The sequence below is a fragment of the Galleria mellonella genome, unplaced genomic scaffold (assembly GCF_026898425.1).
Source record: "Galleria mellonella isolate WM207_F2 unplaced genomic scaffold, CSIRO_AGI_GalMel_v1 utg139, whole genome shotgun sequence".
Classification (NCBI taxonomy): Eukaryota; Metazoa; Arthropoda; class Insecta; order Lepidoptera; family Pyralidae; genus Galleria; species Galleria mellonella.
This window is the reverse complement of record NW_026441995.1, coordinates 1898035-1924080: the sequence shown is the minus strand read 5'-3', so window position 1 is coordinate 1924080 and position 26046 is coordinate 1898035. Positions and strand designations below refer to the sequence as shown.

Sequence of the window (26046 nt, the reverse complement as noted above, 5' to 3'; positions counted from 1 at the left end):
ACCATTCCCTATGGCAGTCTATGGGGAAGGCCTATATTCAGTAGTAAACACATAACGGCTGATAAAATGATAATGATGTACAATGGTTGCCTTTTTCTTTTTTCTTTTGCCAGCCGTTTTAGTGCATTTACATTCCCGTCAATGTACTATAAAATTAACAAAGTGTGTCCACTGATAGGTCATAATTCAAATATTATGAAACACAAATTAAATAATTATCTTTTATCACAATGTTACTAGACAACTGAGAAACTGTGGTCTGGAAAGTAATAACATACAGTACACACACAACTTTCACATGGATTACACAACACACATTCACACATACTCACGAGCATTCCCACATTCATTTACTCAACTTCGCTTCTCTTAAATACATATATTTATTTTATTATTACATATATATTGTTTTATTATTGCTTGTGTATTTATATTGTTGATTTTATTACTTTTTTCACTATTTTAATTTTATATTCCTTTTTATATTAATACCCGCCCACTATTTACATTTTATTATAACACATTGTGATTTGTTAATCTTTGTCGGGTGCCCACGATACAGGTTCGCCTAGTGTGGGGCCCATTGTATCTTATGTTTGTAACTTTGCGTTTTTTGTCAAATAATAAATTTCTATTCTATTCCTTTTTCTGACATACAATATATATTTTAAATGGTTGAACACAATAAAAATGGAAAATAATTTCGGAATACACTCTCATAATTATTTTTGGTCATGGCAATTGGAGTCTATAACTAAGTGTCTATACCGCAAATGTAGTACGTAATTGGTAATAAATACGAACCAGAAATATAATCCGAAAACATGGATGTTACGTCATCGATTTTAATTAACCAATTAAGCTAAGATGGTAACCCAATTTCGAGCGAACCAATTTGCTAAATGACTCAATATAAACTGCAATTAATAATAGTAGAGTAATTTCAACCGCTCAAGCGCAAATTTCTATCTCGAACCCGTATCTGGGGATTGGATATTTTGCAGTATTTTCGGTCTACCATTCGTCATTCCGCGAGGCGGAGATCCTCAATTCGTCTATTTTATTTTAACCGACTTCAAAAAAGGAGACGTTTCTCAATTAGGTTACATTTATTTATGTTTGTTACCACGTAACTCCGTTAGTTAAATACCGATTTGGGAAGTTCTTTTTTTTTATCTGAGAGGATATTTTTTCTTCTGATTGCTTCCATAGAAATTTTATCAATAAAGCTTGATTAGTTTAGTTTTAAAATCAAAACTTGGTTTGACATAAGGGAAATAGAGTTTTTTTTTGTGTAACATAATCATGAATTAGTGTGGCTACGTTACTCAGGTCGCCAATTTTTATCTGAACTTTTTAAGTTTCTGCAATTAATAAAGTTAACATCTATAATAGTCCTTATTTATTTTGGACTGATTAATATTGGCGTAGTTTTTTTTATAGGGCAAAAACATATATACTTATTTATAATAAGTAATAATAAAGTATCCTATATTTTTGTTAGATTTTTTTAATAAATAGAGTGACTCAAGAGGAAGGTTTACATGTATAATACATGTATAATATTGCAGAGAAACACTGATAATTTTAGAGGTCTCTAATGTGATGTCGTAATGTAATGGGGGGCGGTCGGCGCTATTTAGTATCAGCATTGCACCCGTGCGAAGCCGGGGCGGGTCGCTAGTTGTTAATAAAAAAAAGTAAAGTAAAAATGTAATTATTATCAAAGTATGTTTGTATAAGAACAAAGTTTAACATTGATTCCTGTAATAGGATAAGCCTGTCCTATAGGATATCGTAATATCAAATACATGCATACAGAAATTAAAACACGATAGAAACACGAATGAGACAGAGGTGTTCAAGCACACGACTTTTGTACAAAGTCTCCCTGTTTCCTTATAAATATGACAATCCCAATCATCTGGACGAGTGACGGTCCTCCACCGTGCGTTTTTCAAGGTACTTTCTTCCACGCACAACCACACTTTGGAATCAACTTCCAGCAGCACTATTTCCGAACCGATACGAAAACGTAACGTCCAAGAAAAGAGGATATTCCTTTTTAAAAGGCCGGCAGCACACCTGCAATGCCGTTGGTGTTGCGGGTGATCATGGGCGGCGGTAGTCACTTACCATCAGGTGAGCCGCATGCTCGTTCGCCCCCTGTGTTGTAAAAAAAAATATTGCCATTTTAACTGAACAACATTCGTAGCTGGTAACATAAATATAATTCGCCTGCAGAAGGACATTGTAACTCAATTTGTTAGTTCATTGCTGCTTGAAGCTCACAATTATGCTCAATTAGAAAATTTCACTTCGCCATCTTGTCGTCTCCGGATTATGGCAAGTTATTTTTCAATAATAAATAGACGAGACGGGGACTTCTAAGCGATATTGGAAAGTCTCGGTGGCGTTGTTTTGAAGACAGTAAACGGTTAAACGGTGACAGCAGGTGTTTTAGAATTGACTACATTGTAAATATGAATGTTTTGTGAATTAAATATTTACGCTTTTACTATGAAAATATATTTAAAATATTATTTAACCAAATTATGTTTTATAAATTCCATAATAATATTTATTAGTAATTATATGTGCCGTAGTCTATGGATTCGATCTAACGAAGGAGGAAGTCTTAAAAACAGTAAACGAGAAGAGAACATTGATTGAAATAATAGAGAATAGAAGAGGCAAAATGTTGGGCCATCTTATACGACATGACGATTTTTTTAAGAGCATAATAGAAGGAAAGATAGAGGGCTAAAGACGAAGAGGAAGACCGAGGATTAACTACATGGGACAGATAAAGGAAACACTAGGCGTCATGTCGTATAGGGAGATAAAGGATATGGCCTGGGATAGAGCTGGCTGGAGGAAGATGCATGAATTAGTTGCACCGACAAGAGGAAACTCTTAAATGAAAAGAAGAAGTCTATGGATTATCTATTATTATTATAAAATTTATCACTTATTAACACGTAAAGACATTGTATGTCTGTGCATCAAATCTGTGCACAATTTCATAGTGATTGGTTAAGCCTTTAAAGTACTATAGAATAACTGACAAATAAATAAATATCAAAAGACACTTCAGTTTCGTCGTGACCACGACGTGGTGCAATCCACGTCGAAACGTCAGAAATAAAGAAGCAGGTATATAGGTACTATTTAATTCAGCCTTTTCCAAAATTGGTGATAACGCCATCTTGTGGGCGCTGCAGGCCTAAAGAGGGGCGGTAAAATACCCAGAAAAATGGGGGTGTTGTGCAGAGACTTAGGGGGTGATTTGTTTATTTTAAAGTAATAGTGGTTTTTAAGTAGCTGAAAAAATGGGGACGCTAAAAAATAATTTATTCTCAAAATGGGCAGTAGACAAAATAAGTTTAGGAACCCCTGATTTACTTGAAAAAAAGGTACTATTTGCATAACTTAAGTCCCGATAGTGTATTTAAATATGTGTAAACAAGAAGTTTAAAATTAACTTCATAACACAGTTTGTTAATTACTGCTGTAGTGTTAATTATATTAGTGTTAGACTCGACGTTTTTAATTAATGTGAAATTCTCAATGTAGCAGTATAAAAAAAACTGTAATTACAATGAGCTATTTGAAAATTCCCATGTGCCTTCCAACGTTTTATGTTAGAATTATGGTAGAAAGAAAAGTGTGGCAAATGATCCCATTGTCCGACGGAAGACGTCAGTTTATGGGAACATTTTAGAGTTCCCCGTGTAAAAATATAAAAGAGCAAACCCCGTAATGGATACCCTTTTATTCCATTTTTTTTTTGATAAAGTTTTTCTTCTTCCTACATTGTTTTTATTATAACTAATTATAAACACGCCATTAGCACAATTGTGCGAAGGATGTTTGGATGAAAGAAGTAATTTAATTTCAATACATTGCAAGTGGTAGGAATTAAAAAAAATATGATATTAGGTATGTCATAGAATAATGTATGTCGTAGACATATAATTTTGTTTAAATAAAAAAAAAATCAAAGTAAATAAATAATACAATGTATTTTTTTCTGGTAATTTCTTTTTTTTATTTTATACAAGTAAACTTACTTACGTAGATTTATAAAAAAGTAACTTTTTTATAAATGTACCGCCCAGTACGGAATGCAATTTCAGCTGAGAAGAACAGGCAAGACATTCGACTATTGCTTTATATATATATATATATATATATATATATATATATATATATATATATATATATATATATATATATATTTGCAGAGATATGAGCAATTTAATAAAATATTTTCAATACTGAACCTTACTGATGAATGTTCGATACACACTTGGCCAGTTTGTGATTCATATTTGATGAGAAAGATTAACCTGATAACAATTGAGTGAAACCAAATTAGTTAATTACTAATTAACATATGGTCAAACAGATTTTTCAAATGAAATTAATGTGTATCGTATCATATATGAAAGATTGTTTATTGTACAATTTGGTTTCATATAAGTTTTATCAAAATCGGTTCAGCAGTTTAATTTCCAAATCAAATTAAATGGTTTTATTACAACTGAATTAGTTTTTTTTTTTTTTTTTGGTGGAATCCAATCTTAATTTGCATAAACGTGTTTTTACTAAAAAAAAAAAAACTATTTTTAGCGACTATTGGGTATTTTAACAACAAAAACCATATACCATTTCAGCCGTTAACTATCCACTGCTGAACGTAGGCCGCCATAAGGGGGGGGGGGGGGGATTTACCAATAGCAGTCACACTTATCAGGCGGGTTAGCAAACTATAAGGGGTTTTTTAATGGGTGATAATGGAATGGTAACCCCGCCTGCGCTATCGGTATACACTGGCTAGGCTCCAGCATTATTATATATACAGCAGGTAGCAGCATTCTGAGGGATGATAAGTGGCGATGAAAGGCAGGTCAGTTAGCACACCGTGACAATTTCCACTTGAATTAAGCACGATGGTTTTCAGGAGGAACTGCATGGAAGTGGACCTGACAGAATATAATGCTAGTAATAGGACTGATTGTCCGCATTACTAACAATCCCTTCCCCCCCGCAGTTAGGGTTTGGTAATCCCTGCTATCCATCTTTCGACTATTTAGTCGTCTCTTACGACGCCCACAGTAAAGGGCTGCGCATTCTATGCCGGGACCACATGGCATACATTAATAACATAATGTCTCAAAATTAACATCAGTTAAAATACGGGTCGAATAAGAAAAAAATATTTTTAACAAAACGTTAAATTCTGGATTCGAAAATGCTCTAATTACTTCAAAGTACTTATAATTAATCTAAATCCTGTCGGACCGAACTTTTGGAATGTTAGTTTTCAATGTATAATAATATATATTACCAGAGGGAGGCTTTGTACAAAAGTCGATTGCTTGGGTACCTCTGTCCCATTCGTGTTTCAACCGTGAAGCAGTTGTGTTTGCATGGCTGTGTTTCGGTTTGAAGGGTGGGATATGGCGTGAATTTACTGGGTACAGAGGAATAACACCTGAGTCCTCAGGAATGACAACACATGGGGGGTATCATGGGCGAAACGGTATACTCTATTATGTCCATGGTATTGCTCATGTTAATAGGCGACGGTTACCTCTTTCCATCAGGTGGGCCGTCAGCTTGTTTGCCATTCTAAGTTGTATATATATATATATATATATCTACACATATATATGTAGGATTTCCAAATGCGGGATTTTACGTTAAATAAAATCCCTAATTTTCCGTTGATTTCTATTAAGTGTAAAATAATTTAAGTAATGGATGAAAAAGGTACACTATAATACTACGTAACAAAAGGCGCCGCTAGCCAGGCAACTTTGAAATGGCCTTTTTACCGACATCCATGCCTTTTGATGTCGTAACCGAAGTGAGTCAGTAAAAAAAAAAAAAACAAAAAGGAAATTAGATTCTTTTTTTTTTTCTTGATCAGCTCTAAATTCAAGTTGTTTTTATGAAATGTTTATTGAAAGAAATATTTAGTAAGAATATGTTTTTTTTTTTTTGTCGAAAAAGTAAAAATAGGCTTAAACTAAAAATGGATGTTACTGTAACATAGAAATCTGTGCATACAATTTTAATGGCTTAATAACTTATTTGATCTATCGATATGATAAAAAATACCCTAATATTGGGTGTATGCATACATAACGTGTTAGGAAATACAGTGCCCTCTATGTTTATGGATGGAAAACAAAGAATAATGCAAAGCGAACAGAACTACCGGTCATTACGCCTTAATTCATTAATTTCATACGCGTTTGCCAAGTCGTTTTTATACTTAATGTTGTTTAGATTAGAAATCATATTAGAATAGCAATACAATTTTTACCAACTTTGCGCAAGCTAACTTCAGTGTTCCAAAAGGGGTTGTCATAGAAACTGTAATGTACTGCGCGCGCATCACCCACACATAAATAACGACTACTCACACTCCCCTACAATTCTCCCCCAATGTACGAGCGAGATGGAAAGATAGTACAATCATTTACAAAATTACCATGTCTATGTCTAACGTAATATTGACTTAGGTTATTCGTGTATTTATATTAATTATTGGTTATAAAATGTATAAGAATAATATATCGTCAGTTAACGTCGTTAGTTTTAAATATAAACATTACAGCGAAATAATTAATTACAAAGTGTACTTTCCAATTACAACTTCTGTAATGAACTGTACTCGTCGTATCGTTCCCACATACACAACTGGCGCACCGTATACGATAACACTTACTGATGTGTGCGTGTTTTATACCACAGATTCTGCGCGATGGACCCCAGTATTCTCGCAGCCATGGACAAAGAGGCACTGAAAAAGCAGATCGAAAATATGAAGTACCAAGCGTCCATGGAACGCTGGCCGCTATCTAAAAGCATTGCAGCGTGAGTAAAACATTCCATTCTTAAATTTAAAAAAGGATGTAGTGAAACGTCATTCGTGAAGTGAATTAGGCCGTTTGCCCGGGAGTGGTTATCCCTGTGGAGTGTTATACAATTTTGGTGCTTTTTCTATGCGGACTGAGGTATATAATTGCATGTACAGAACAAGCGAGATGGGTAGGCGTTTATCGTCTTTTGCTATATTATTTTGTGTATTCCTAATCATTGTTTAAAAAACGCCCTTTTCGGCCTCGTTAACAGTCTAATTGTGTGTTTTCAGATGAGGTTAAACATATGTGCATATATTACACATACATTACGACAAATTATTTATAGTTACTAAATTAAAACTAACAGTTTAAAGTATCGCTCTTTGTAGTCTATTTTTTATTTATTTTTACTATAAAAATCTTTGAATACATATTGTCATTTTTTATTATAAATCGATCTACCCATTGCAGTGGTATCTAAGCTTCATTACGACCTTTTCAATGGACTTTAAAAAAGAAAAATGTTCTCAATTCGGTGTCTATTTTTTATATTTATTATATTTTTTACTATTTAACTCTTTCAATTATAAACCAATTTGAATTTTTTTTTTTTTATCTGAAAGGATATACATACGGATTGGTCCCATAGAAATTTTATCAAAATGTGTTTAGTTGTTTAGTTTATAGATTAAAACTTTGTCAGTTATAAACCCATTTGGAAAGTTTTATTATTTTTTCATATGAAAACATATACTTACAGATTTGTTCCATAGAAATTTTATCAAAATCGACTTAGTAGTTTAGTTTAGTTTTTAAATTAAAATAACTGATTTTGCCATAGATAAAGTAGATTTTTTTTATTTATTTATTTATTATTACAGGAATCCCATTTCTGGGATGTAGTTGTTTTGGTACATGACAGTTTATTACAATTTTTAAAATCGAATTTATGGAACCCAAATTTAAGTATTATTAACTCGTGTATATTTATATGCGTAATAAACATTAAGAGCTGAGTTCGTAATTGTAATATTTTGAAGTAGGCACAATTATAAAATAATTTGTGGTTTTCCCTGTAGTTCTGACGTTTCATGTTATTTGTGTAGTTCTAAACACAACGTATTTACCTATAGACATTATGGCATTATTATGGTTAATTATAATTATTTTACCAGAAGGAGACAAGTCGATTGCTTGGGTACCTCTGTCCCATTCGTGTTTCAACCGTAAAGCAGTTGTGTTTGCATGGCTGTGTTTCGGTTTGAAGGGTGGGATATGGCGTGAATTTATTGGGTAGAGAAGAATAACACCTGAATTTTCAGGAATGGCAACGCATGGGGGGTATCATGGGCGAAACAGTATATTCTGTTATATCCATGGTATTGCTCATGTCTATAGGCAACGGTTACCACTTTCCATCAGGTGGGCCGTAAGCTTGTTTGCCATTCTAAGTAGTATAAAAAAAAATTGTATAATTCCGCTACTATTCGTATGTATGTGACTGCCAACACTCCAAGATTAACCATCACTATTACTACGAGAAGTTTTTTTTACTCCACTGAGGTGGTAAACAAGCATACGGCCAATCTGATGGTAAGTGGTTACCGTAGCCTACAAACGTCGGCATTACGCGCGCGTTGCTTACCCTACACTACACCTACTACTGCTCTAGTTCTACAACATTCCTTATTAACCATGAATCTCCGACTACCATTACGTCCACGCACGTTTTGCGGCTGTCTGCTTTCTGTTTCACCTCTAAACGAGGCACCTTAAACAAATAATTCTAATCAAATGACCAGTGATTGTTTGGATATGTATGTACAGTATGTTTTTGCACAAAATAACAACTAATTCAGTAAAAGATATATTATATATCATAACATGTTAATACAAAAGATGGAATCTCAGAATCACAATTAGTGATATTTAATCGTTGGTCAGTTTAAAATTATCCTTAATTATTGGAAATTTTACAAAAAAGAAAAAATAGTCTAAACGTTCTATTTTTTTTTTCTTTTGTCTACTTTCTTACATTGTAATAATATAGTGAACAATTTAAAGATATTCGTCCTCATTATGTTTTTATACTATACTCTATTCCCTATTTTGGGACTTCAAACTGCATAATCTGATCAAAATTTGCCCAGTAATTGACGTATAAAAAAGGTAACAAACAAGAAAATAAACGATAGTAAATTGTTTGCCAAAGGATGAAGATTTGATGTCCAGGATCAAACTATATATATATATATATATATATATATATATATATATATATATATATATATATATATGAGTTAGATATTACTTTACTTTCTTTCAGTAAACATTTATCGAGTATTTTACATTACAAGAAATCTAATATATTTTAAATTTATGTAATAAAATTGTGGCTTTTATGTGGGTATTAAACACTACGTACTAATTAAATACATCTCACATTGTTCTGTTTAATTTTATATATATAATATGTTGTAAAACTATAAAATGATGAAATAATGTAACAAAGCAATTTGGTCCTTCATCCTCCGGATCATCCTTTCAACCATTATTGCCAAATATAGACCTACGCCATAATTTAAACTACCATAAGGAATGATTCTAAACCATTTACATCATCAAGTGTTGTAGGCGATGGATCCAATTATCATCTGCAATATCTTTGAAGTAATCACTTTATTTTATAAGTGGTTTAATACATTACATTTGCCTATATTATATGGCTTTTACTAACAAAAAACATAATATAACCATTTTTTTTTTCACTTAATAATATCTACTTAAATAGTATAAAACAAATCCTTCTACTACCAAATAGCTTTAATACATTTTCTTTATAAACCAAAAGATATTCTCAAATATCCTAAACCTAATGTAATTCATAACATTAATACTTCTAATTTGCTATTAATAAGTTGATCATCGTTGTTTTTCGAAACCAAATTTTAAATTATGAACACTATTTTAAAATAACCGTTACTCAATATTTCAAGTATGAGATGTATCAAAAAGTATTAATAAATCTATTTTGAAACCCGATTCGAAAATAGAATCGAATGGAACATTTCAAACGTACTTTTAAATCTTTATGACTGCATATATAAACTATATTATAAGCAAAGATATAGAATACTGTAAGAATGAATTTGAAATCATTAGCATTCTTTTGATAGAATGCTCTATCGTTGGAACTGAATATTTCCCCAAAAACTGAACATTTTTCCAGTGAAACATGGGTTGGCGAATGACAAGAAATATTGAGCGTCCCATATTAATATGGCCCACCCTGCTGTCAAGTTTGTAGGGAAGGCTCAAAATTTCCATATTACTATTGGGGGAAAAATATTCAGTTTCACTAACAGAATTCTCCCTTAAAATGATATTACCTTACGAGGAGGACCCTCGTGCTTATATGTCATATTTATGCTACAACGAATGCGTTTTATCGCGCAGAAAAAAAGCGATCTTCCCCAGACAATCCGGTTAACGGAAATTAATTGTACGGAACGTGTGATGTGTATGTATAAAACGGTCGCTAACCAATATTTGAAATATCAAAGGGTCTCTCGTAACCGAAATAAAGTTAAAATTAATCAAATCCGCTGAAAAAAATGTTGTATGGATTTTAATTATACTTCCCACCAAATTCCTTTTGTGGTCTAAGCGGGTCGCTCTCAAAGGACAGTCGTAAAATGGAATAAATACATTTTATTTGAATTCTTGGATATTTTTTTTTTGAAAAAAAAATGTTCAATCCCTTAAAAGATGCTAATGCTTCCATTTCCATCCTGTATATACCTAGATGATATTTAGCAATCAAAATTACTTTTGGTCAATTGGAAGATTTGACTGCAATATTAGTTGATTTTAAGGATATTTTTACTTAACAGTTAAATATTATATAATGTACCATGTTTTTTATTGTAGAAATATAGAATAATGTGGTAATCCTGCTAGCAGGGGTAAAGGAATTGTTAATAATGGGGACTAACTGCCCTATTGCTGGAAATATAGGGTATATTATATACCAGGTCGATATCCAAGCAATCCCCCCTGGAAACCATTATGTTTAATTCCAGATGCATTCATCACGATGGGCTAACTGACCTGTTTTCATTCCCACCTACTACCCTTCTTTGATATTCCACCAGCATGCACCAATAGCACAGGAGAGGTTAACCTTCCATTTAACTTTTAAAAAAACTACCAGAACTAATTGGTACCGCTGGTGGAGTACCAGTGAAGTGAAGATGAGGATAAACTCAGTTGGTTCAATGTGTCAAATTCACGAGAAATTAACTCCTATGACTTCCAAGAGGGCCGCGAAGAAGAAGTCAGAAGGTCAACCAGACCAAGCATATTGTTAGCAATTGGACGGTTTATCCCCATCACTAGCAATTCTTTGCCCCAAACATATCCTGTCAATTAACAATATCCCAAAGCGTGACAGAATTGTTTACAATCCCCTCAGATGTGAGAAGTGTTTACCATGCTTAAAGCAGGATAAAAATATTTGCAGTGCTCTCATGTGTTTCTGAACGTGCCAAAAGTATTTATTTATATTAGCCATAGCGCGATGAAAACATTTTGATATTTTGTAATAAAAAAAATAATTTAAATTTAATCGTAATTATTTATTAGCCTTATATTATACTACTAATAATCATCATCATCAGCCATTAACTACCCAATGCCGAACATAGGCCTCCCCAATAAGGAAGGTTTTGCTAGTAGTTGCTACGCTTGGCAGGCGGGGGGGCCTGACTGTGGCGGGGTGGCCGCAGTTCGGCTTTGATGATGTTTTAAGAGAAACGTTAGCCGAGGCCTCGATCATTAAGTTCCCTTATTCGCCTCTTACGACACCTACGGGAATAGAAGGGGCGGTCCTTTCTATGCTGGGAATACACGGCAGTACGACTTATTAACAAAAAAAAATTAACAAAATGTTAAAATGTTTGGACGTTTATTAACCAAACGTGCTTCCTTAAATGGTTATAGATTTTGAAATAACATAGGTCATCTCTACTTGTCATCCTTACTAATATTACAAATGTGAAAGTGAGTTCGCTTGTTTGTTATCTTATAGCATCTAAACGGCTTAACCAATCTCTATGAAATTTGGTATACACGTACTATATGGAGTGGTGAAGAATGGAATATGGACTAGATTTTATCTCGGTCAGTAAACATACCCCGGTTACGCAGACCAAAGTCAAAGTCAAAGTTAATTGTATAATAATTTGCACAGTTTGATTTTGAAGGTAGGGATTTTAGATTGCTATGTAAAAAATAGCTATAAAAGTAATAAAAAAATACTACGAAAGTAAATCATATCGATTGTAAAAAAATATATATTAAACTATGCAAAAATGCAAAAAGTGTTTTGTAGTATTAAAACTGGTATGAAAATAGACTGTTAGTTACATCTATTTGTTATTTCATCCATAGAATCTCATGTAAACCGACCCCATTCTAAATCACGCTTTAAACATGAAACTTGATTAATATATTAACGTCCAGTACTCTGGGTGGACATTGAAAAAGCGTTCATGTTGTCATTTTGACGTGACACGGGTTTGACGTTTGACAGCGGCGCATGCGACTTGATTCTTTCTATCGGTGAATTTGTAATTTCATCTGTCAATGATTAATTGATTCATGATTACTACGAGTATTACTAACTAAAACAATCTCGTGATGAGTTGTTTCACAGCTAACTCAACTACCTGCTGCTGATTTTCACAACCGTACAACTCGCCATAAACTAAAGATTCATCCCAACCATCTGGACGAGTGGCGGTCCTCCACCGTGCATTTCTCAAGGCACTTTCTTCCACGCACAACCACTCTTTGGAATTAACTTCCAGCAGCATCGACCTCCATGTGGTTCCTCCTGGAAACCATCGTGAATAATTCTTAATGAATTCGTCACGATGGGCTAACTGACCTGCTTCATTCTCACCTATCATCGTTCACTGGTGCCCCGCCATTGTATACCGATAGCGCGGGTGGGGTTGCCATTCCATTATCACCCATTAAAAAAAAAAACTTCCAGCAGCAGTATTTCCGAACTGATAAGACATCATACCCTTCAAGAAGAGCATATTCCTTTTTAAAAGGCCGGCAGCACACCTGCAATACCGTTGGTGTTGTGGGTGATCATGGGCGGCGGTAGTCACTTATCATCAGGTGAAACGCATGCTCGTTTACCCCCTGTGTTGTAATAAAAAAAAAAAACTAACTAAAATAAGTCTTAATACCAAATTTTGAATTAAATGAATAAAAAATCTTCTCATTGCGCTCCTCTATTGGAAGGTTTCGCCAGTAGTAACACGCTGGCTGACAAGTTGATAATCACAGTTAGGCTTTGGTGATGTTTTATGAGGGACGCAGCGCCAATCCCTCGACTATTAAGTTCCCTGGGTCTCCTCATATGACACCTATGGGAAAAGAAGCGATGACCTTTTCTATACCGGGATCACACGGCGAAACACGTATTTACATTGATTTCCTCTTAGCGCCTTAAGCAATAATTATGAAATTTATAATTATATGTATATATTCCTATGTACGATGGAGAAGGACATAGGTTACATTTTATTCTAGACAGTGAACATGTTTCGGTCCCGCGGACAAAGTCGCGGGTAAAAGCCAGTGGATAAATAAATGTTCCGTTGAAAACAGGAGCCATTATATACTCGTAGAACGATGACACTTTAAATCGCTCTTTTGATTGTTTTCCTTAGATAAGTCGTTACACTAACTTGGAATTTCGAGAACTTTGATGGCAGTGTTCATGGCCATCATAAGCTGAGATTGGCTGTTTATTTATAGAGGTCTGTTTATAGAAAACGGAGGCAGAACGGCCCATGGGAATGGTCCATCGCGACCCTTAATTATAAATCAATCGAACGGTTTATGCGACTCTCATTCTCGTGAGAATAGTCTCTCGATTATTGGTATTATTTGTACATTTGCAGGAAATTTCGAGAAATTCCAAAATGCAGGGGTTTTTTTTTAATATATGATAATGAAATGGTAACCCCGCTTGCGCTAATGGTATACGCTGGTGGGGCACCAATAAGGGATGATAGATAAGGACGAAAAGGCAGTTTAGATAGTCCACCGTGATGAATACACCTGGATTTCAGCACGATGGTTTCCAGGGCGACAGGGTATATTGCTAGCAATGAAACTGGTAGTTCGCATTACTCATAATTTCTGGTAATATATTAAAGAGAACACTGGTGCTCATCCTTCGACCATTCAGTTCCTTTAGTCGCTCTTTACGACACCCACGGGATAGGAACGGGTGGCCCATTCTATTCCGTGTCCATGTGTTTTTTTTTTATATACTACTTAGAATGGCAAACAAGCTGAGGGCCCACTTGATGGAAAGTGGTAACCGTCGCCTATAGACATGAGAAGTACCATGGACATAACAGAGTATACTGTTTCGCCCATGATACCCCCCCATGCGTTGCCATTCCTGAGGACTCAGATGTTATTCCTCTGTACCCTGTAAATTCACGCCATATCCCATCCTTTAGACCGAAACACAGCCATGCAAACACAACTGCTTCACGGTTGAAATATGAATGGGACAGAGGTACACAAGCAATCGACTTTTGTACAAAGTCTCCCTCTGGTAAAGTACAAGGTAACTGTACTGTGTACTTAGTTTATTATATAATAATTAATGTAACATAGTATTTACAGTACTGTATATTGTAAATCATTAATTAATTATTTGTGTTCATATTAAAATAACAAATTTTAATTTGTTTACACCAGTGCTATCTTTATATAACCTTCACCTACTTGTCTATCTATGACAGAAATAGCGTTATAGGTGATATTTTCAAATAGTATGACGCGAGATAGCTTTATTAATTTCTATGATTTGTTATTGACAATATTGCTGTAGTTTGCACTGGTATTGTTTACTTTTTGTATGTACCCTTCACTTATATTATGCATTTGTGTCAACTTTATTGGATGATAAATTATTTATACGGCATAGAATAGGCCATCCTACCTTTCCCGTGGGTGTCGTAAGAGGCGACTATGGGAGGTCGAGGGATAGGCAGCAGCGTCCCTCTTAAAACATCTCTAAAGCTTAACTTCGGTTGCCAATCCGCCTGCCAAGCGTGGCAACTTCTGGCAAAACTTCCAACGAGGAATTTTATGTTCAGCAGTGGACAGTTTAAATCTGATACATGATGAAGGTAACAAACTTAAAAAAAAAATGCAACCGAATTGATAACTTCTTTATTTTCTTAGAAACAGCTAAAAAGTTTTCCAAAATCATTGCAATCAATCGACAGGTTCATTTGTATTCTCCACAACTCCGTAACTCGGCAGTTAGTTGAAGGTAATTTGATTTGATCTGTTAGTTAACCTTATCAATTACAATGACCTACATTATTACGTAAAGATTAATATTAACCAAAGGATCCACTTCCGACCGAAAGCAAACTTGAGAACAATATATCTATACCTAGATACCATAAATATTAAAGAGAATTTGTCTATTACAAAAGACCTGTTTCTATTTTCAGAGCAAACATCCCCTTGTTGCGATGCAAAATTAATATTATTTTTAAATAGCGACCCACTATGGCTTCGTACAGTTTTTTTTTTTAATAAAATACAGCTCATGTTATTCGCTGATAATATAACTTTTTTATAGGTGAAAGAATTTTTCAAATTGGTTAAACATTTTTTAAGTTTATCCATTACAAACAAAAAGTTAATTTTTTCATCGTCATCGTTTAGTTTAGTTTGCATACAAGTGCAATTTACAAAAATTACAAAATGCTTATCGGCACGCGATTCCAGGTTCTTAATTTAAATATTTGAAATATGGGCACATAGAAAGATGGATAGATAAACACTTTATTTGAGTTATCTATGTATACATGTAAATTATCAACGAATTTTATACAATCCAATAAATAAATATATTATACAGATACATTTTATTTCGGACTAAAGATTATTAGTACCGTGAACAACTTTTAAAGGTATAAATAAAATAAAATTAATAAATGTAAATAAACGTATAAATATTATGATAAATAAGACGTCTATTATCTATAAATATTTTTATTATTATCCTAAAATGTTTTTAATTTAAAATCCGGCGATTTAGTGAGATTATTGTCGATGTATTATTACAGTCTTTTTTTTTTGTATTCCACAAAAAAAAAACTATTTCAATAGTGGCAAAGCCAATTATTTTGATTAAAAAACATAACTACTAAACCAGTTTTGATAAAATTTATACGATATCGATCTGTCATTTCAGATAAAAAAAAATCCGAATTGATTTAGACTTGACGGAGTTAAGATGTAACAAACAATACAACCGAATTTAAAAACCCCCATCTTTTTGCAGTCGTTTGAAAATAATCTATACTTATAATAAATCTGTAGAGAGGTCAATTCTGTACATGAAATATATTTCCAAAATAACTATCAGCCAAAAATTTTTGTCTGTCTGTCTGTATTTTCGTTATAGAAACAAAAACTACTCGACAGATTTTAACGAAACATAGTACAATTATTCTTCATACTCCTGGGCAGGTTATAGTATACTTTTCATCACGCTACAATCAATAGACGCAGAGCAGTGAAGGGAAATGTTGGGAAAACTGGAGAAATTACTCCATTTTTAAGCTTCCGTCACGTGTGCAGCCTTAACGGCCACTATTTAAAATATACAAATGTCCACCCGTGCGAAGCCGGGACGGGCCGCTAGTCTCAAATAAACTTGTTTTGGCTTGGCATTTATTCCATTTAATTTTACCACATCAAGCGTACACGATCTTGGCTCTCTTAAGATGGTACGCTTTCGTCACTTCTATTTCTGATCCTCCGCTCCACTCAAGAGACAGATGTATATTCAATAAATGTTTTGTTTTATAATATAAATCATTATTTGAAGCACTAGCATTCAAAGAGGTTATAAATAAGCGAGATAAACAAACCATTGCCAGATTCCCGTCCATCAGTTTACCTATTATTTGCCTGTGAAGTTTGTTTAATATATATATATATATATATATATATATATATATATATATATATATATATATATATATATATATATATATATATATATATATATATATATATATATATATATATATATATATATATATATATACATACAGACAGACAGACAAAAATTTTTGGCTGATAGTTATTTTGGAAATATATTTCATGTACAGAATTGACCTCTCTACAGATTTATTATAAGTATAGATTATTTTCAAACGACTGCAAAAAGATGGGGGTTTTTAAATTCGGTTGTATTGTTTGTTACATCTTAACTCCGTCAAGTCTAAATCAATTCGGATTTTTTTTTATCTGAAATGACAGATCGATATCGTATAAATTTTATCAAAACTGGTTTAGTAGTTATGTTTTTTAATCAAAATAATTGGCTTTGCCACTATTGAAATAGTTTTTTTTTGTGGAATACAAAAAAAAAAGACTGTAATAATACATCGACAATAATCTCACTAAATCGCCGGATTTTAAATTAAAAACATTTTAGGATAATAATAAAAATATTTATAGATAATAGATGTCTTATTTATCATAATATTTATACGTTTATTTACATTTATTAATTTTATTTTATTTATACCTTTAAAAGTTGTTCACGGTACTAATAATCTTTAGTCCGAAATAAAATGTATCTGTATAATATATTTATTTATTGGATTGTATAAAATTCGTTGATAATTTACATGTATACATAGATAACTCAAATAAAGTGTTTATCTATCCATCTTTCTATGTGCCCATATTTCAAATATTTAAATTAAGAACCTGGAATCGCGTGCCGATAAGCATTTTGTAATTTTTGTAAATTGCACTTGTATGCAAACTAAACTAAACGATGACGATGAAAAAATTAACTTTTTGTTTGTAATGGATAAACTTAAAAAATGTTTAACCAATTTGAAAAATTCTTTCACCTATAAAAAAGTTATATTATCAGCGAATAACATGAGCTGTATTTTATTAAAAAAAACTGTACGAAGCCATAGTGGGTCGCTATTTAAAAATAATATTAATTTTGCTTCGCAACAAGGGGATGTTTGCTCTGAAAATAGAAACAGGTCTTTTGTAATAGACAAATTCTCTTTAATATTTATGGTATCTAGGTATAGATATATTGTTCTCAAGTTTGCTTTCGGTCAGAAGTGGATCCTTTGGTTAATATTAATCTTTACGTAATAATGTAGGTCATTGTAATTGATAAGGTTAACTAACAGATCAAATCAAATTACATTTGATCTGTTAGTTAACCTTATCAATTACATTATATATATTGTAATTTTATATATTATATATATTAAATTATATATATATATATATATATATATATATATATATATATATATATTCTTTATTGCACTTGTAAGTTACATATAAAATAATCTATTTATAAATGTTGTGAGCAAGGGTGGACTTATCTCTGACAGAGATCTCTTCCAGTCAACCCGATACAGTAAGAAAGCATATCGTTAGCGGGCAGCTGAAGTGCTACAACTATTAATACATAAACAAATATGCAGTTAAATAAAATATTAAAATACATAATAAAATAATACATAAATACATACACTATTAATATTAATATTCGATATCAAAACATTCATGTCAAACATTGAAAATAGCTAGCGTCATTCGAATGTGTGTTGATAGATTATTGGATTCTGCTAATTTTGCCTAATAGATATAGTTAAGTTAAGATAAAGTTTGCTTATTCGGAAAGGCGATTGTAAAAGTTTAACCAGCTTAAATTGAAACGAAAATAAATTTAATTTCAATTAATTCATATTTGAAACAAAAGTTCACCTTATGAATTCATTTACAACAATAGTAGCTAGTCATCATCTTTTATATTTTATTTATTTATTTATTTATTCATTAGTACAAATATGTGTACATGGCGGGCTTAATGCTAAAAGCATTCTCTCTCAGTCAACCATAGGGAAATGTCAGTATACTCGAATGCGGTACTAGTAATTATTGATATACATACATACTAAAATTACATATATAAACGAATAAATATATATGAATAACAAATATACGTACACATATATGACATATACTATATTATACACGAAATTGAGAATAATATAAAGCACTTACTGATCGGATAAAGTAAAAAAGTGAGCGTGAACGTTTTTTTTTTAAAAACGGTTAGTAGTATCTAGTTATATTTTAGATTAAGTTATTTGCTAATTTTAACCATCAAGTAATTTTAAAGCATTTGATCATTAATATTATGTTTATATATTCCGTAATATATAATAGTATAATAGTTAAAAATATTAAAAACTACATAAATAAGCTAAATGCCAAAATTGACATCACAATCTTGCAAAAACAAGCAGCCATTCACACATCAAGCATACTCAGCAAAGTATTGGGAGATACCGTATTCGTACAAAATACACAAAATCATCACGCTCAAGACACACACCGGTCACCAACCATCCAACAGGCAACTAACACACAACACACAACAAATACACCAGATTCATCCAACACAATTCATACACCAAACACATAAACACTCACAAATTCAGTATACACTCTAAAGAGAAGGCGAGGTAGAAGACGGACATCAAAAAAAACTGGGACATATGTACCTTTTTTCCTGTGGGTTACAGGACGAGGTATGTTTTTAAGCCGACATAAGTCGAGAAGGTGAAAACCAAAAATAATATAATATATACAGAGTAAATTTGACATCATTTTAAAGTAGTATTTTAGGAGTATTTACATTGAATATTTTTCTTTAAAGAAACAGGGTAGTAAAGTGACAAAATATATTATGCCTTTCCTATTAACTTAAAAGTTAAATGCACTATGCTAATAGTGACAATTTTTTGTCACATTTTGACCCATATTTCTTTATAAAAATAGTCAGTAATAAGGATAAATAAATAAACTGTAACTTCGATTAATATCTCTATCGATATAACTATGAAAATAGAAAATATGAAAGCCAAAAAACCTTTCGAACCGCGTCCACGAGTATTTCCCTTCCGTTTGCATTCTCGTGAATCTTGTTGACTCTACTGACATTTGGCACTGTGCCCTGTTAGCATGTATACATTTCTTCCAAAATGAGTGTGGCATATAATATAAAAGAGTTATGTCGACTTTTATAGTCTTAATTATATGAATGGCATATCCACATTACCCAACGCCTATCTAAGATATTATTGTGAGCACAAAATGTTTCGAAGATCCAATATAGAATTACTTAGAAAAAAAAAGAAAGAAATATGTTTATTCAAGTAAAGTTAGATTTAAAAAATCTTAGTAATAACAATAATAACATTAGCCGTATGGTCCTGATATAGAATGGTCCAACCCTTCCTTTCCCTTAAGTGTCGCAAGAGACAATTAAAAGAATTCAATTGTCGAAGGATGGGCAGCAGCATTTCGCTTAAAATGTCACTAATACCTAACTGCGGTTATCAACGCCCTTGCCAAGAGTGACAATTACTGGCAAATGGCGATATTTAAATTACAATTGGGAATTATATTTCTGATATAATATAAATATATATATTGCTTACATATTGATATATATGTATTATTTAAAATATATAATACATATCCAACAATTAAAAAAAATGCATTTTTAAATTTTACTTTACAATATACTTTCTCTCGAATACTTAGTAATAAATGTAAATTATGGTAACTATATTTAGGCAGCAAAAAAGTATTTGTATGGAGACTCTCTACATATATAATCTAAGTTTCTAATGTAATAAATTATTATATTACTATATTATTGTCGTAATTAGACATTATACGTTATGTTTTTATTAGAGAATGTTCTGCCAATTAAATTGAATATTTTTCCTATATAATTATGCGTTAAAAATCAACAAAGAAATTCGAAGCTCTTGTATTAATACAACTCATCCGTCTGTCTAATTAGAACAAACAACTCCAAATTTTTGTCACGTTTTTGCCCATATTTCTTATCAATCAACCAAAATGTTTAAGACGATTTAAATTTGAGAATATCTGGAACATTTTCTAAAACTTATATACATAACAGTATCATATTATCGTCCCACTACTGGGCATGAGTCCCGCCCACAATAGGTGGTATGAAACTACAATATTTAGCATTGTGTACCCGTATAACGAAGCGACGGCTATAACTTTGATATTCGTAGGTCTACGCGTGACACGGGTTATCATTTTAACTGCTCACAGTTAATTTAATTATGCTTCATTAACAATTCTGTTTGCAAAGGCTTTCTACGTATCCCATGATCCATTCTCGTGGGGTTTTGTTTATTTTACTAACAATTCTAACATAGTAGAGTAATAGTTAAAGGGAAGTGATGCTTGCTGGTTTATTGTGTTATTGTATTTATTATAAAAGATATATCTTCATTCCAGTTTTCTTACGAGGTAAACAGAGAATTAAATACCAAAGATTTTTACGCAGAACTCCAGTTTTTTTATACAACTTAAAACGGCAAACAAGCTGACGGTCCACTTGATGGGAAGTGGTAACCGTCGCCTATAGACATGAGCAGTACCATGGACATAACAGAGTATACTGTTTCGCCCATGATTCCCCTCATGCATTGTGATTCCTGAGGACTCAGGTGTTATTCCTCTGTACCCTGTAAATTCACGCCATATCCCACCAAACCGAAACACAACCATGCAAACAACTACTTTACGGTTGAAACACGAATGGGACAGAGGTACCCAAGCAAACGACTTTTATACAGTCTCCCTCTGGTACAAAACTCCAGTTACATAACTCATCTTATTCTTTCATGTCGGTTCCGTAGAATATTCTCTGTAATGAGCCTCCGTCTGTTACCTGCATTCTTCCACTTTCGCATTTTTATATTTGTTACGTATTTTTTATTTTTCCTTAATGAAAAAAATGTAAAAGAAAAACATCACTCATTTTTCGGTGGCCAAAGAAAATTGCATTTTTTTTTTGTGTAACAGCAATTGTCTGAAATAGTACTTTCAGACGATTCACACAAAAAATTTAATCAATTCAATCAATCTTTTGGCTATTATTGCAATAAAGTATATCTAGTAATTATTATATAATGTATAATAATGAATATTAATTAATTATTGTATATATATTTATATTGTTATAACCTAAAATGTTTATTAAAAGTGAATGGACAAAAGTATATAAATAAATATATATAAAGTAAAAAGACGTAAGCCAGATTAGATAGTCAGTTTAGGTAGTCTGAAAATAGTAAATAAGTTTTTTTTATTTTTTAATCTTATAGTATATAATAAAAATATATATATATAATTTACTCCTCTCCATCCAAAGGTTGCCTGGAAGAGATCGCTCTTAGCGATAAGGTCGCCCATTGTTTTCTCATTGTGATTATTTCTTGTAATTATTTATATTTATAATAAGTTTACTATTGTAACCTTTTGGAGGTAACAATAAAGAGTATCTATCTATCTATCTAATTTGAAAAATAAAAAAAATTCTGTAATACCTCAAAAACTCATATAAGGTATATTCGTACGATTAAAACATTTGGATTATCTTATTATACTTTTTTTATGTAACTTAGAATGGAAAACAAGCTGACGGCCCACCTGATGGAAAGTGGTAACCATGGATATAACAGAGTATACTGTTTCGCCCATGATACCCCCCTCCATGCGTTGCCATTCCTGAGGACTCAGGTGTTATTCCTCTGTACCCTATAAATTCATATCCCACCAAACCGAAACGCAGCCATGCAAACACAACTGCTTCATGGTAGAAACACGAATGGGACAGAGGTGCCCAAGCAAATGACTTTTGTACAAAGTCTCCCTCTCCCCCACTGCGGAGACAACATACGATTTAATAAATTGTAACGACTTAACCACGCGCGTTCATAAAGTTTTATGTTTTTGAAAATGTACATATAAAATGGATTATTTTATTTGTACTTCTTAAGTAACAGGGCCAAGTTTATGTTCAAATGAATTTTCTGTTTTGTCTAGACTTCAATGTTTCAGATTAAATTACATTAGATTTATTGTATAATTTAATATATTTTCTAATTGAAAAAGTATCTTTTTTTACTAAATTTTGTATAACTACCTTAGGATTTGAAGAGCTAGCTTAGATAGCTTATCTGGATTTATATAAAGTAAAACAATAAATAATAACTAATCTTTGTTTAGAAATTCTCTACGAATGTCACAAAGTTATGAATTATTGGACATTTAAAAAATAAGGAATAACACCTGAGTCTTCAGGAATGGCAACGCATGATGAGTTTCATGGGCGAAACAGTATACTCTGTTATGTCCATGGTACTGCTCATGTCTATAGGCGACGGTTACCGCTTTCCATCAGGTGGGCCGTCAGCTTGTTTGCTATTCTAAGTTGTATAAAAAAATTGCAATTATACTGGTAAGTGTTATAATTTTATTTTTGTTCTTATCTGTGATTATTTTGAGATTCTGTTTTTTTTTCCTCTTTTATTTGTAGTATTCAGTAAAAGATTTTATTTAGATTTCGATGAAACTGCTAGTTCGAATTTTATCAAAATTTCTAGTCGAAGATTTGAGATTTAAGATCCGTCCCTGATTTACACTGTTTTGTTTTTAATAAAATACAGCCCATGTTATATTATTATGGATAATCCATTCTTCTATTATGCACATAATTTTAAATATAAGTATTTTCAACCGACATCAAAAAGTAGGAGATTCACGTTTTGGTTTTTTTTATGTTTCTCCAATACGTCATAACTCAGTTAGTTATCAATTATCAGCTAGATTTTTTTTTCTAAAATGATATACTGTCTATTTAATTTCATTTTTTTTATACTACTGAGGTGGCAAACAAGCATACGGCCCACCTGATGGTAAGTGGTTACCGTAGCCTATGAACACCTGTAATACTAGAGGCATTACGCGTGCGTTGCCGACCCCCTCCTCCCCCTCTTTACCCCCCTTTGTAGAACCCCATGCTATAGTCTCTTCAGAAAACCTCGGCAGAGTATACCATCTACAAAAAAATCAAATCCTTCGTCTCAAAATTTATATACAGCTTAAAAATCATCTTTTTTTGAAGTCGATTAAAAATATTTTTTATACCTTAGAAATCGTAAACAGTAAATGTAACTGAAAACGTATGCAGGCCGAATACCTGAGATATATAGGTTCGAATACCATTCAATCAAGCTGTCTGAATATAAATGACTAAAACAGTACAATTTTCCATTATACTGAAATTACAGAGGCCAATTTTATATATATATAATATAACCACCCAACAATCAACATACGTTACCCTCTATTGCAGCGAAGTCTATAACATTTTATCTTGCGTACCGAAAAATAGAATTGTTCTCATACGCTATTCCCAGTCATTTGTTTAATAATATAATATGGAGGAAGTAACGCCCGCCCCTTTTACATTCGTTCCCCCGGACAAACCTTGGCGTATATTTCCACTGTAACATGCTCGACGAAAACGTACAGAATATAATCAAAATAAAACGTCATCAATGTTTGCGTGTGCCTTAAATGTAGGCGGCGAGCGGTTTTATATTTCATTCAATAATTAATTCAATAAATTATTTTTTAATTACTTTTAAATATATTTAAAACTATAACATATCCTATGTATTAATTTAGGATATAACTTACATGTGTATTAATTTTCATTCAAATCCGTTCAGTAGTTTTTGTGTGAAAGAATATTAAACATCCATCCATACATCGTTACAAGCTTTTGCATTTATTTTATTAATTTCGCGTTTACTATATTAATAGGTAGTGATCACTTTCACCACCTATTAATATAGTAAACGCGAAATTATATATTACTTTTAGCGCCTTAATGGCTTAACAATTCGCTATGAAATTTAATATGCACGTACTACATAGGATGGAGAAGAACATAGTCTTTTTGTCGCAGTCCAAATTACTTTTTTTAATTACTTTCAATTATAAGTATAATTGAAAATAATTAAATAAGTATTTAGGACTATAGCGTGCGTCAACTTAACGTTTTAAATAAAATAAAAATCTTACTATTTACATATTTGTACTGGTCTGTCCAGGAATACTGTGTCGTAGTTTTTTATTAATATGATAGCTATTTTATCTATTTTTTTAAACAACGTTTATTTATTAATTAGATCGTGTTCCTCAAAAAACTAACCCCAATTGTGGCAAGACCAGTTATTTTGATTTAAAAATTAAATTTCTGAACCGATATTAATAAAATTTCTATGGAACGATACTCTAAGTATATACTTGCAGATACAAAAGAATCTAAATCGGTTTACATCTGACGGAGTTATAACGTAACAATGTGAAATTCTATTCCGATTAGGGTGGTTATTTTATAAAAAAATGCCTAATCAACAATGCTTATATTTAAGTTTAATTGAAAAGTTTTACTGGTTTACACATATTTACTTTATACATTATTTTTTTTGTAGTGAAAAAAGTTAGGAAGTCATTTCATTTATCATTAGACACTTGACAATTTGTGGACGAAACGAATAATAAATTAATTTTTAAAATTTTAATAATATTGTTATTATAATTTTGATATTGATTTCAATTAATTTTGTAGATATTATAAATTCCACCGAACAGAATAAATTAAAAAGAAATCGCTAATCGCTACTCGCCTGTGAACACACAGAAGCCGACGCGAGCTACTTACCCAGAATAACTGACCCAAAAACAAAGCCCTCACTTGGCAAGTGACAAGGGGGGGCGGTTCGGCAATGAGACGGGGTTGTTGTGGAGTGTGCTTTCCTAATAATTATGTATTGTCTCCAGGCATGTGCCGAACTTTATGTTTGACTTAATAAGATGGCATGTTTAAGACTTAAGTTAGAAATACGCTTAAATACATATATATATATATATATATATATATATATATATATATATATATATATATATATATATATATATATATATATATATATATATATATATATATATGTATATTGTTATATTGTTTGCTTCAACTTGAAAAATGACCCGGTAGATGGCGATAGAATGACTGCGTGAATAATTTGCGATGGTTATTTTTTACGTAACCACTATTAAATGTATTACCTATATATCATTACCA

The 26046-nt window shown here is 32.1% G+C and overlaps 1 protein-coding gene across 2 annotated transcripts in view; it reads left to right on the top strand.

The window, feature by feature from the left end:
• Nucleotides 1-26046, top strand: part of LOC113518716 (guanine nucleotide-binding protein subunit gamma-e) — a 52062-nt gene that overhangs the window by 8178 nt on the left and 17838 nt on the right. For both annotated transcript variants that reach the window (XM_052903417.1, XM_052903415.1), the window contains exon 3: nt 6769-6891. In XM_052903417.1, coding sequence (XP_052759377.1) covers nt 6779-6891 — 113 coding nt within the window. In that variant the 5' untranslated portion in view covers nt 6769-6778. The remainder of the gene's footprint in view (nt 1-6768; nt 6892-26046) is intronic.